At 40.3% G+C, this 13,219-nt stretch overlaps 1 protein-coding gene and 1 pseudogene across 3 annotated transcripts in view; both read right to left on the reverse strand.

Moving 5' to 3' along the window:
* The window catches only part of fkbp15b (FKBP prolyl isomerase family member 15b), a 60,077-nt gene that overhangs the window by 13,995 nt on the left and 32,863 nt on the right, over window positions 1-13,219 (reverse strand). For all 3 annotated transcript variants that reach the window (XM_086030073.1, XM_086030075.1, XM_086030076.1), the window contains 6 exons: window positions 12,387-12,481; window positions 12,203-12,305; window positions 8,676-8,847; window positions 5,266-5,402; window positions 3,250-3,399; window positions 2,688-2,789 (listed from right to left, as the gene is read on the reverse strand). In XM_086030073.1, the coding sequence (XP_085886199.1) occupies window positions 2,688-2,789; window positions 3,250-3,399; window positions 5,266-5,402; window positions 8,676-8,847; window positions 12,203-12,305; window positions 12,387-12,481 (759 nt within the window). The remainder of the gene's footprint in view (window positions 1-2,687; window positions 2,790-3,249; window positions 3,400-5,265; window positions 5,403-8,675; window positions 8,848-12,202; window positions 12,306-12,386; window positions 12,482-13,219) is intronic.
* LOC147147986 (uncharacterized) lies at window positions 5,419-7,693 on the reverse strand (annotated as a pseudogene).

Raw genomic sequence — 13,219 nt, forward strand, 5'->3', positions numbered from 1 at the left:
ATAGAAGGCCAGTTGAGAAGAGTCCAATGTTTTGGTCATAGCCACTCTTGGGGACTTTTAACTGTGTTTTAAGTTTGATGTATGCATTGATGGTGTTGAAATTAATTATACCCTCACTCATTTTTGTGTCTGCCAACAGTGCTGATGTGACTTGCCAAAATGCTCCAGTTACTACTTCTCGATCCAAAGTGTTTTCTCCTAGAATCTTTTTTTTCCCATGTCAACAAGCATTTAAGATTAGGGCTGCTTTGTTTAATCTGGCACAGCGTTTTAAACCATACAAACTCAGTGTACTGCACTCTTGTGGAGAAAGTTTTGTTATTTGAGTTTTATATGTGTTTTGACCCTCGAGTGCTACCGTAGTGGATTGTAGTCCAGCCAATGCTCCTACATCGCTAATCCAGAGTGTTGAAGCCTATAGAGTGTGATTTTAGCTACAGAAATATCTGTAAGAATACTATTGTGAGGAGTGTTTGCTTGCACTAAGTTACAGAATTTATGTTTCAATTGTGTTTTAAGTTCCAAATTTGATATAAGTTACTAGTCGCTAGTTAGCGCTAGCATCCCTCTGGCAACGCCTACGTAAATTAGCATTATGCTAACGGTACACTAACGGTTGGAAACGATCCCGTTTTTTAGGGTTTGCAGCTAATGTCCGTGGCTCATTCAGGTCTATATTGTTTCAAACTATGTATAACATGATTGTAATGTGTTGCTATGTTTTGTATGTTACAGTTTTACAGTTAACATCCAGAAAAGTGCCAAAACAGAAAGAGGCTTCCTGGTCTTAATTGCAAAAGCTGTTAGCTATCTGTAAAGCTAGTTGCTAAACATTGGGGTTGGACAGAATACTCAGTGTTAGGGGTGGGAACGATAATCTTTTTTTTTATATGCATCGTTCGCCGTATTAAAAAGATTCTGAATCAATTCATAGGTATTAATAATCAATATTTAGACTTTGAAAAAACTAAAAGCATGCGCAAGTGATTAAGTGCGTTTGTACATCAGATGTCTGTGCTAGGCTAAGATAATACGTGACAAAGTGGCGGAACAAGCAAAACCTTGTACGAGCGCAACGAAGTCAAAGTGTGAAATATAAATCATTGCTCTTCCTTGAGTTTTTTGTTTTTAAAAAGGTTTCGGTGTTTTTCATGGACCATAAAGAGAAGCTTTTACCAAAACTACACATTTTTAATCCCTCACATTGTGTGAAGAACCTTGGCGTCATTTTTGACTCTGAGCTCAGTTTTATTCCTCATATTAAAAATGTAACCAAGATTGGTTTTTATCACCTTAAGAATATCGCCCGAGTCCGCCCGTTTCTCTCTCAGGCTAACACGGAAGTGCTGATGCATGCTTTTATTTCCTGTCGTTTAGATTACTGTAATGCCCTGCTCTCTGGCCTCCCGAAAAAGAGCATTTCACCACTGCAACTACTGCAGAATTCAGCCGCTCGGGTGCTGACGAGAACCAGAGGGCGGGAGCACATTAAGCCAGTTTTGAAATTGCTGCATTGGCTCCCTGTGTGTTTCAGGATCGATTTTAAAGTACTTTTATTAGTTTATAAATGTGTTAATGGTCTTGGGCCATCTTATTTATCTGATTTGCTTTTATCATACCAACCCTCGCGGATCCTGAGGTCCTCTGGCGCCGGCCTTTTATTTATTCCAAGTGTGAGGACCAAAATGCATGGCGAGGCTGCATTCAGCCGTTTTGGTCCTCACCTTTGGAATAGCCTGCCAGAGGACGTCAGGTCTGCAGAGACTGTTGATATTTTTAAGAGGAAGCTCAAGACACACCTTTTTGGTTTGGCTTTCAACAACTTTTAAATAATTTATCTTTTCTTTTGATTGAAGATAATTTTTATTTCATTTTTTTCTATCTTATCTTACTGATTCTAGTTCTTAGACTATACTACTGTTCTGTCTTTTAGTTTTGTTGCTCTCTGCCGTTGTCAGCTTTTAGCTCCAGTGTTTCTCACGGGGGAGCCTCCGCTTTGAGGGAGGGGTGGCTGCCCTTCCCGCAGGGGCTGTCATCGCAGGGACCCCTTGGGTCTGGGTGGCCAGCGGCCTCTACACTTTGTGTGGGGTCCGCCTGTCTAATCCGGGCCTCTATGGTGGTGGCGCCCCTGTGGCCGTGGGCTGTCATTCCCCTCGGCGCGGAGAGCTCCCCTTGGGTACCCTTTCCTCATATGGTTTCTCTGTGCCTTGTCATGTCTTTTTAACACATTTTATCAGGTTGTGCACTTTGTGTGGGTGTGTGTGAATGATTGCTGATGTACTAATGAATATCTGTCTTGGGTTTGTTGGGAGGGAGGGCATGACCTGATTTTTTTTTTTTTTTTTTCTAATTATCTATGTTTTGCTTTGAATGTTTTAAAGCACTTTGAGTTGCATTTTTATGTATGAAAAGTGCTATATAAATAAAATGTGATTGATTGATTGATTGATTGATAAAATGTAAGACAATGTAGTGATGCATCGGAATCGGGATTGAATCGAATCATAGGCCTCTGAATTGGAATTGAATCGAATCGTGGGTCTCTGAATAGGAATCGGGCCGAATCGTGAGGTACCCATAGATTCCCACCCCTATTCAGTGTCATTCAACTTTCAAGGTTCCAACATATGTCATTAGCGTGCAATGTACAGTAGTTTAAAAAAAAAGAAAAAAAAAAGACTACTTACCTCTGTTGCTGTATCTGCAAAACTTTCTTGCTCAGTCAGTTTCTTCTCAAGTTCAGCCACTCTTCTCTCTAGTAACTCCTTAACAGTGGCACTGTGTGACCCCTGGTATTTGTAGTTAATATAGATAAAAGTGCATAAGTAAGGCACAGAAAGCAAGAGGGAGTTAAATTAAATTTAAAGAATCGGTATGTGTGAAAATTTTCACAAATTCCTCGTCCATTTTTTTTAAATTTTTTTTAAATGGTACCAGAATTTACAATTACAAAACAAAATGACCTGAGGCTCTTACTCTGGGCATGCTTTGGTGATACTTTAGTGTGCATACTCTTATGCAGACATGGCAGCACATTTTTACTCAATGTAGGTTGAAACCTCAAGGACTGGTATTAACATGATTAACATTAACATGAACACAATGGACATGTTTCAAATTGCACTGGAAAAGGAATCTTGAAAAATACTACTACGACAAACTATGACTAGAATGAAAATACAGCACATTGCTCTATTAACAAAACAATAACTCTAAAAATGAGAAAATGCAGTAATATACTGAACTTGCCTGTTCCTGTTTCACTTTCAACTCCAACAGGTTATCTCTCTCCACTTTAAGATCAGCCATCTCTTTGTTATATTTTTCTTTAGCTGAGGCTAAATCCTGCTCGTACTTCACCTTCCACCTTTCCTCTAGCTCTGATTTCAGCTGACATACCTGAAAAACAGTAAAATTCAATCAAAACTGAAAGTTAACAAACTCTACTTTAAAGTTACTTAAACTAAGGATTTTTAAAATAAAATGTTCAGTGTGTTCTAATATTGATTGCTTATTGTCTCAACATGCATCTTTTGATGACAATCAGGGGTGGGGGCGAGGCGTGGGGGGTGTTAATTTTGCATGCCCCAGTTATCAGTTTTTTATTTCTAAAAATAAGTTTAAAATATCGTATGAATTTTGTTCGGATTCAAGATTGTTTCTCACTTGGTGTTGATTCTTCCCACACAAAAAAATTCCAGTTTTATATCTGAAGCCTGAAATATGGCAAAAGGTGAAAAGGTTTAAGGGGGCAGAATACTTTCCCCAAGCCATTGTACTATGTCTATACACTATAATGTCAAATAGTCTTACTTTTTTAAATGTGATTAATTAATTAAAGCCTCTAACAGAATATATATTTTTAATCATTTTCCACCATTTATATATTCTACTTAAATCCAAATTAAATGATAATGAATAAACAATCTCTTTTTATTAAACTGATAATTCAATAAAGTGTTAATCAGCACATTTACTGGACTATAAATCACACTTTTGGCTGGCCCTGCGACTTATACTCAGGTGTGACTTGGATATATTCAAATTAAAGCTAAGATGGGCACCCAAAATCGGGGTTCCCTAATCGTGTTCACTTTCTGTGCATTACCTCCACCTTTCCACCAGTAGTATTGCAACAAAAGGATTTGAGCCAACCGCTAAAGAAACTTAAAGAATTGGAAGAAAAAGAAGGAAGAAATAGAAGGCGAAGTAGTCGTCATGGCAACTAATGTGTGGCGTAGGTTCGCGGGGACAAGGACTGACTAAAAACAGTGACCAACCAGGCTTCTAACTTTGGCCAAAACGCGGCACAGGATTGTACTCAAGGTAAGCCATTTTAAACTGAAAAAAAATTAAATAAAATTCCATAGTTGGAAGCGGAAGTTTTCAATACAACCGGAACTCGTTCGCTGCCGTCAACATAGGGTGCATTTGGAAATCCACTCAGAGTGTTCAGAGAGACGGAACACGCTCCTCTTTCATCAATTTCCACACGCAGCATATGTTATAAAGCAATCAGCAGGTTGTGCTTGAACTGTTTCCTTTCCTTGTACTGCCTGACGCACTGGGGCTCCGGCACTCCTTGTTCGGGCCACTCAGAATAAATGCACGGCACTTTTGATCAATGTTCTGAGTTTCCGAATGATTGGAGTGAAGCAGTGCGTGTTCTGAGCATATTTCCGAATGCAACCATAATTAGCAAACTGGGATTCTGGGGCCGAGTCCAAACTCTACTGTTCTCATTTTTGTAAAATAGAGAGGATAAATTGGTTCAGATGATGGAGGGATGGATATTTCCTCCGCAAAAAATGTGATTTATTCTCCGGAGCGACTTGTTTCATTCTTCTTCATGATGCATTTTTCCATTAGTGCAACTTGTACTCACGAGCGACATTGTCATAAAAGTACGATAGAATAATGTATACATAATGCTTGCCTTTTGTCTCACGTTTGAATTATGCATGTTAGAAATTAGATGCTTAGCCTTGCTGTTGCTTGTTTTAATCTCGGACTGGGACCCCTAAGAAATTAAAAAGAGAGGAGGCGGAGGGGCTATTTCAGAGAGCTGTGAGTAATTGTGCAGTTTCCTTTGCTCTCCTCTCGAGCAAGAAAGACAATATAGTTTTGAGTGTCTTCTCTCCTCATTCTGTGTTATCTTTTAATGTCTTAAGTGGTGTGAACATGACAGATATAAAGTCACCAGCGAATACATCCTCCTTAGCAAGAAACTATCAGTGAAAAAAATACATTATGAAGGGCACTCACTTGTTTGACACCATCTTTATTTGTCTTCAGGTCATTAACTTCGCCCTCCATCTTTTCGAGGTTCAGCGCTATCTCCTTGCGTCTTTGCATCTCTGCACGGTACTGCGCCTGGGCTCTTTCTGATACTTCCTTAAGCTCTGACAAAAACAAGCACATACTCAATGCAATGTTACATTATTGATTGTCATTTTTTTGTTATACCCTTTTCAACAGAGTAGTTTCAAGACTGCACACGCTTTGACTCAAAACAACGCAAGACACACATTAAGTTGAATAAGGCTCTGTGCTATGGGATCATTGTCATGTTGGAAGACCCAGCCACAACATCTCCAATGCTCTGACTGGGAGAAGGAGGTAGTTGGCCAAAATGTCCATATACATGACCCCATTCATCCACTCCTTAATATAGCGCAATCGTCCTGTCGCTTGTGCAGAAAAACATCCCTAAAGCATGATGTTTCCACCACCATGCTTCACAGTATGGATAGTGTTCTTGGGATGATACTCATCCTTCTTCCTCTTCATACGGCAAGTGGAGTCAAGGCCAAAAAGTTCTGTTTTTGTCTCATCTGACCACATGACTTGATCCCATGACTCCCCTCAATCATCCAGATGGACTTTGGCCTGGACATTAAGCAGGGGAACTTTCTGTGCAATGCATGTTATTAAACCATGACGTCAGTGTATTTCCAATAGTAACCTTTGAAACAAGGGTCCCACCTCTCTTCAGGCCATTGAGCAAACCCTCATGTGTAGTTTTGGTCTGATTCCTCACCTTTCGCAGCATCACTGAAACCCCACGAGGTGTGATCTTGCAGGGAGCCACAGTTCGATGGAGGCTGACAGTCACCATTGGCCTCTTTCATTTTCTGACAATTGCTCCAACAGTTGCTCTTTTTTTCACCAAGCTGTTTGGCAAGTTTGCTCCATAGCCCATTCGAGCCTTGTGGAGGTCTACAATGTTGTCCCTGGTATCTTTTCAAAGCTCTTTGGTCTTGCTTATGGTAGTAGTTGGAGACCAACTGGTTGTGGGGTGTATATGTGTTTTTATTGAGCTAACAACCTCAAACAAGTGCTACTAATTTAGATTAGTAAGTGGACTGTAAGTGGACTTTTTAAAGGCAGAGTAACTGGTCCTTGAGGGACAGAATTCTTGCTTATTGGCACCTGTTTAAATACTTACCTTTAGCACTCATGTAAAAAATAAATTCTTTAAAAATATACAATGTGATTTCTGAAATTGTTTTTTTTTTTTTTTGATTCCGTCTCTCAAAGTGAACACGCACCTCTGAAAATTTCAGACCCTCCATAATTTCTACATGGCAGAACTTGCAAAATCACAGGGCGGTCAAATACTTAAGGTCACTGTACATCTGTGGCTGTGAAGATTTTATCTTATTTTTTAATTATTATTTTAGTTTCAAACAATACAGTATCATCATGCCTAGCAGTGGTTTTTATTGGGGTACCAATCGGAGTAGGAATGAGTTAAAATTATTTTCAATTCCAAGAGGAAACTGGCCATTTCAGAAAGGAGGAGCCTGTGGTTGCAAGCTATCCACCTTATTCCTATGTCTCATGAGCCTGTGCGTGAATTATGTGAATGACTTCCATTCTGAACGAAAACTGGCAGTTTGGCCAACTTTTGCTAACTGTTTGCGTGAGTCCAATTTCTGCAGCCCCACTAGTCAAAAAATGTGCTTGTGGAATATAAGTTAAGCAGCAAAATCAAATCAATTTTAGCTATCTCAGGGGTCGGCCATGTTGTCACTTTCTATCGACTGAAAATGACATCACTGTTGCTCAAAACAAGTGAGCCGTAAATTAATGGTTTTGTTCACACTACATAGGAATCACATTGTCTGTGCTGCGTTTCCTATTGAAGTATTATCGTAATCAGGGATGGGGAAAAAATATCGTATCGCGATGTATCGTGATACTTTTTATGCTGATACCAAGTATCGATACGTTGATGAATTATCGATATATTTGATACCTTATGTTATGCACATTCTATAACATACTTTTGGAACATTTGAGGTCTTTAACGCATTAAGGACGGGAGCGCATAACTGTGTTTCTACCACTAGAGCCGGGAGCGCTGTTGCGTCTTTCTACCTTAAGAGCGGATACGTCATTTTCCTTTTTTAAGCCAATTCTCCGTCTCCTAGCCAATGTAATGCTTCAGAATATACACACGACGGTGTCACGAGAACGAGGAGGACGTTGTGGAATTAAAAAAAAAAAAAAGTTGAGTGGTAATTACCATCCTCTATTCTGTTACAAAGACATGTCGTCATTGTCCACAAACATATCTTAACCATATATCACGTTCAACTGGTCCCATTGGTTCAAAGTCAACAAGCGCGTCGTCTCTATCACTGCCATTACTCCTTTCAGAGCTCCCGTGATCGACAGCGTCCGCCATTCGGCCTATGGCTCGAAAAGATTCTGGGACATCCTCCGCGGTCTCGCGACACCGTCACATTTATATTCTGATTCATTAAATTGGCTAAGAGACCAAGAATTAGATTAAAGGAAAAGACTGCTCTACCGGTTTTAAAGGTAGAAAGGCGCAACAGCATTCCCGGCTCTAGTGGTAGAAACGCGGTTATGTGTCATTAATAGGTTAAGTAGCAAAATCCACCCCTTTTTAGCCATCTCAGGGGGCGGCCATTTTGTCACTTCTATCACACTGAAAATGACATCACAACTGCTCAGGCATCAGGTAACAACCAATCACGGCTCGCCTTCAGAAACCAGGTCAGCCAACCCATCCTGTTGGGTTGAATTAACTACTGTTGGGATGGTGCTATAATAACCCAGCGGCTGGGTTTAAAATAAACCAGTTTGGGTTATTTTTGACCTAACTGTTTTTAGTGTGTAGGTTTCTCCACTAAATAAAATGGAATATCTGGCCACTGAATGTCAGGCCACTTTGTAACATCTTCCTTCCACTCTGTAATCCTATAAGGATCGGAAAGTTGCTTTCCATCTGGCAACGTTAGGTTTTTAAAGTAATTTTCGCAGTTCTGTACAGTTAGTCGATTAGCGTACATATTCATGAACCCTGCCCTTCTTTGTTCAACAATGCCCCCACATCCTGATTAATATCTTAAGATATTAATCTTATCTTAAGATCTTATAAGTGGCCGCATATGATTTTCATAGACCATAGGTGAGAATTAGAAGGCCATGTTTCATTCAGCAATGCAGTTTCCTCAATTTTCCCAGTACGGTTTGGATGTGTAATTTCTCATCAGGCTTGCATTTCCGCAGCCTGGTATGTAATCAAGATGACAATGGTTGGATCAGCAATTAAAACAGCGTCACATCTTAACAGCGAGATACAGTGGAACAACACCTAAATTTTGGCAACTTTATAAATAGATACTATATGTAATACTAACCTTCCAGCTGTGATTCCAGATCGTTGATGTGTTTAGAGTGGCGTTCACAGTCAAGCTGACTTGTGCTCAGTTTAGTATGCAGCTCCAAAACCTTCTGCTGATTAGTCAAAGCCTCCAGTTGCACTTGAGAAAGTTGAGCTGTGGTTGATGCCAGTTCTTCCCTCAACTGAATCTGGTGGGCAATCAGGAATATACAGTGACAGTATGTGGAGTAGCCAGCGCTACGCAAAATGAAACCCCATGTCACAATAAAGAGTGAACCAAAAAGCACAAATGTGCAATACAATTGTAAAGAATGTCATGTCATCTTCCAAACCGCTTATCCTATATAGGGTCGCGGGGAGTTGCTGGAGCCTATCCCAGCCGTCAATGGGCGAAGGCAGACTACACCCCGAACTGGTCGCCAGCCAGTCGCAGGGCACACATAGACACTGTCACTGAGCGGGAATTGATCCCACGCTGCCCGCACACAACTGAGGCGTGTGTACCACTACACTATCAGGGACCCTCAATTGTAAAGAATAAAAAATACCATTGTAAAAGCACAAATGACGTGCCGTGGGAAGGAAATGTTGGCCAACACCTGATAGAATGACACATTGGAGGCAAGAGAGAAAAAAAAATTGGCAAAGGACAAATAATTCCCCAATCCCCAAAAACATGCTGAGAAAACATGAAAAAAGACAGATTTTTATATTTTCAGATGCTTTCTGAATATTATTTTGTACAGCAAAAATATTTTAAATAAAACTTGTGCAAGTTGGCAATTTATTTTCCCAAGGGGCCACGCAGTGGATTTCTGTCGGTTTTTGCAGGGGAGGAGGACTGGCATTGAAACTCAGTTATTATAAAAATTAGCAGTGCAATTGATGATTAGTGAGTGAGTTAGCAGATGATAATCAGCACCTGGGACACTTATTAACACGTGTGTAAGAGTATATGCAGTTTTAAAAGATGATTAAATACATAACATGGCTTCTGAGATATGGTTGTGCACAGAGTGGCATGAAACGCAATACAAGTAACTGCTTCAGAAAAAGACACAGAATTATATTGAACACAACTGAGGTTAGCATGGTGTGCCCCTAGACAACTGCTCCAGTTTCTCACATGATTCCTTTGGAAAATTAATTGCCCACCCCTGCTCGATGGTAACATGCAGCGAAATGTGTTCAAGATAAAAGCCTCAGTTTCAACATAAAATTGCAGAAATTCCTGAAATGGCGGACCCTCCAAATTCATTTAGGTCAGCACTATGGGGGCATTTCGGCTACTTGGGCAAGAAGAGAGATGGAAAGCACACGTTTGACAAAAAACAAATGCCGTGAATACTTTAACGAACTTCCCTTTTGAACATGTTACTGCGTATTCTAAGACACAATCTCGAAATTCATGAATGTGGGGATCAGAATAAAACATGGACACAGCCTACTCTGACAGTTAATATTATGAACATTATTGTTATAACTAAATTAATGACAGTTGTTTTGTAGATGACTGAAGTTTGTATTAAACTACTTCACGGTTGGCAGTGAATGAATGATTGATTGAATGACTGATTCTTCTCAGCAGATTTAGAGAATTTCAGGTTATTGAATTGTGCTACCCTTCGATGTGAGTGGTTGTTCAGAAAAAATTGCTTCCACTTCCCTGTGTGGCAGCCCTGCCTGTTCCCTGTTCCCTGCACATTGTCACAAAAAATGCAGTTGATTTTCCAGACTACACAGAGATAACTTCAGTGGCTCACCTAGACTATGTATGTTTATGTCCTATGGCAGTGCATGCAAGGAGAAGGGGAACAATTGATTTTACACAAATTATTCCAAAGCATACAATTTGGTTTAATGAATAATTGTGATCATTGATGCACTTGTATCTGCTCAGTTTGAAGGGCCACACGACAATTCTGCAACTCACATGGTTGCTATAAAGCTGTTTATTGGTAAAGGAGTTGTAAATGATACTGGGAGAGGATGACACATAATTATATTTATTCAGTGCTTAGTCTATAAAATAAAATAATGCTTGGCATCCTGAAATTCATCCATACGTCCATTGTCTTCCGCTTCGAAGTCGGGTCGTGAAAAGTAGCATCTTAAGCAGGGAAGCCCAGACTCCCCTCACTCGTGAACAATACCGCAAGATACGTGAACTCCTCCACTTGGGGCACGAGCTCATCCCTGACCCGGAGAGGGCACTCCACCCTTTTCCGACTGAGGACCATGGTCTCAGATTTGGAGGTGCTGATTTTCATCCCAACCGTTTCACACTCGGCTGTGAACCGCTCCAGTGAGAGTTGAAGAGTGCGGCTTGAAGAAACTAACAGTGCTATATCAACTGCAGAAAGCAGAAATGTAATACTGAGACCACCAAACCTGATGCCCTCAACACCTCGGCTACACCTAGAAATTCTGTCGAAAAAAGTTATGAACAGAATCGATGATTAAGGGCATCCTTGGCGTAAATCAACCCTCACTGGAAAAAATCCGACTTATTGCCAGCAATGCGGGCCAAACTCTTGACACCAGTCATACAGGGATCGAACTGCGGAGCACCCTCCACAAGATCTCCTGGGCCACACGGTCAAACGCCTTCTCCAAGTCCACAAAGCACATGTAGACTGGTTAGGTGAACACCTATGTACCCTCGGATACCCTGCCGAGAGTGTCGAGCTGATCGACTGTTCCACGGCCAGGACGAAAACCATACTGCTACTCCTGAATCTGAAATTCAATTCCCTGGCCAACCCTCCTCTCCAGCATTCCCGAACAAACCTTACCAAGGAGGCTGAGGAGTGTGATCCCCTATAGTTGGAGCACAGCCTCCAGTTCCTCGTCTTATAAAGGGGAACCATCACCCCGGTCTGCCAATCCAGAGGCACTGTCCCTTTTACCTCCAATTGTCATGGAAAGGCAAAATAAGATTTGTTTTGACATGAACGCCATTTTATTATATCCCTTACCCCAAACATTTACACATTCCCAGCAAATTTGATATTATAGCTATAACAGAAGCAAAGATATGGGCCTCTCAAGCGTGGTTGGATGCCATTTTTTTCAAATGTGTGCATTTTACAAGTGTGATCTCACTTGCGTCTTAGAATACAGTACGTTTATCCATATGGCCCTGAGGCTTGCATCATGACTTGAGGTCATACTATTTCTCTCCTACAAGCTGAAAAGAAGGGCTTGAGCAGGTAGAGGTCATTTGAAAATTCTGGTTTGACTTCAAGTCTAGTTTCTTTGATGTGTTGTACTTGCACAAAAAAAAAAAAAAAGGAATTCTGAGTTGTGATATTATTCACTTCTGAGAGAAGATATAATAATGTCAACATAGCTATGTATAATAATTCATTTTTTCTTTTAACACAATGAGGTTTTTTATTTTAGGTACCAATAAGAAAAAATATTGTCTTATGAAAAGAAAAATGTTATTAGTGAACATATAAGAAGACAAGATGGAGTCATTAACCAAAGCTACATATATTTTGGGCCCATTACAATTTGGCAGTGATTAGCCACACTGACCTTGTCTTGTTCAGCCTGCAGTAGTCTTGACTGACTCTGCTCACTTGAAGACTTGAGGGAGTCATTTCTCTTTTCCAAAAGTGTGTTACTCTGTTCCATATACCTACACAACATAGATGACTAGGCATGATATCTGGTCAACGGACAGGAAAGGTTGAGACAACTGAACAATATTCAGACTCACCTTTGGCTTTGGTTCAATAGTTCACTAATCTTGTGATTTTGCTCCTCAATACGGGAACCCTTCTCGAATAATTCCTTCTTTAAACATTCATTTTCCTATAAACAAGGAAAGGATGTTATACGGTCCACATAAAAAAAAGTCTGGCGAAGTTCAAATGACATTCTTTTTGTGAAAAATGAGTATTGTTTGTTTTACTGGAGGGGGTCCGGGGCCTCAGAGGACCTTTAAGTACAGCACAGTACGGAAACGAGCTTCCGGTAAAGTCTCCGTCAACAAAACTGCACCTTTCAGAGTGGCCTTTTATTGTGGGTAGTGTGAGGCGCACCTGCGCACTAATCACGGTCTCTAATCAGCATCTTGATATGGCACACCTGTGAGGTGGGATAGATTATCTCGGTAAAGGAGAAGCACTCACAGATTTAGACTGGTTTGTGAACAATATTTGAGAGAAATGGTGATATTGTGTACATGGAAAAAGTTTTAGAACTTTGAGTTAATCTCATAAAAAATGTGAGCAAAAAATGTTTTTAATTTTTTTTTGAATGTATATATACTAGGGATGTACAGCTTTATCGAAAATCGATAAAATCGATATAAATGCTTAAAATATGCATTGATGTAAAAATATAAAAGAATCGATTCGCAACGCCATGTTAACTAGCCGCTCTCTCGTCATTCCCGTATGCTACGCACAGTAGTGGTAATCCAGGTCATCCATGATGTAAACAGCAGCATTGTGGGTACTGGTGTCATGTCGTCAGTGTTAGCAACACAGTCCAAAGTCCAGGAACATTCACAAAATGACTTAAAATGATGTAAATCTCCCTTTCATA

Source organism: Filicampus tigris, chromosome 5 (genome assembly GCF_054856515.1).
Source record: "Filicampus tigris isolate MCC_2025a chromosome 5, RoL_Ftig_1.0, whole genome shotgun sequence".
In the NCBI taxonomy this organism is placed as follows: domain Eukaryota; kingdom Metazoa; phylum Chordata; class Actinopteri; order Syngnathiformes; family Syngnathidae; genus Filicampus; species Filicampus tigris.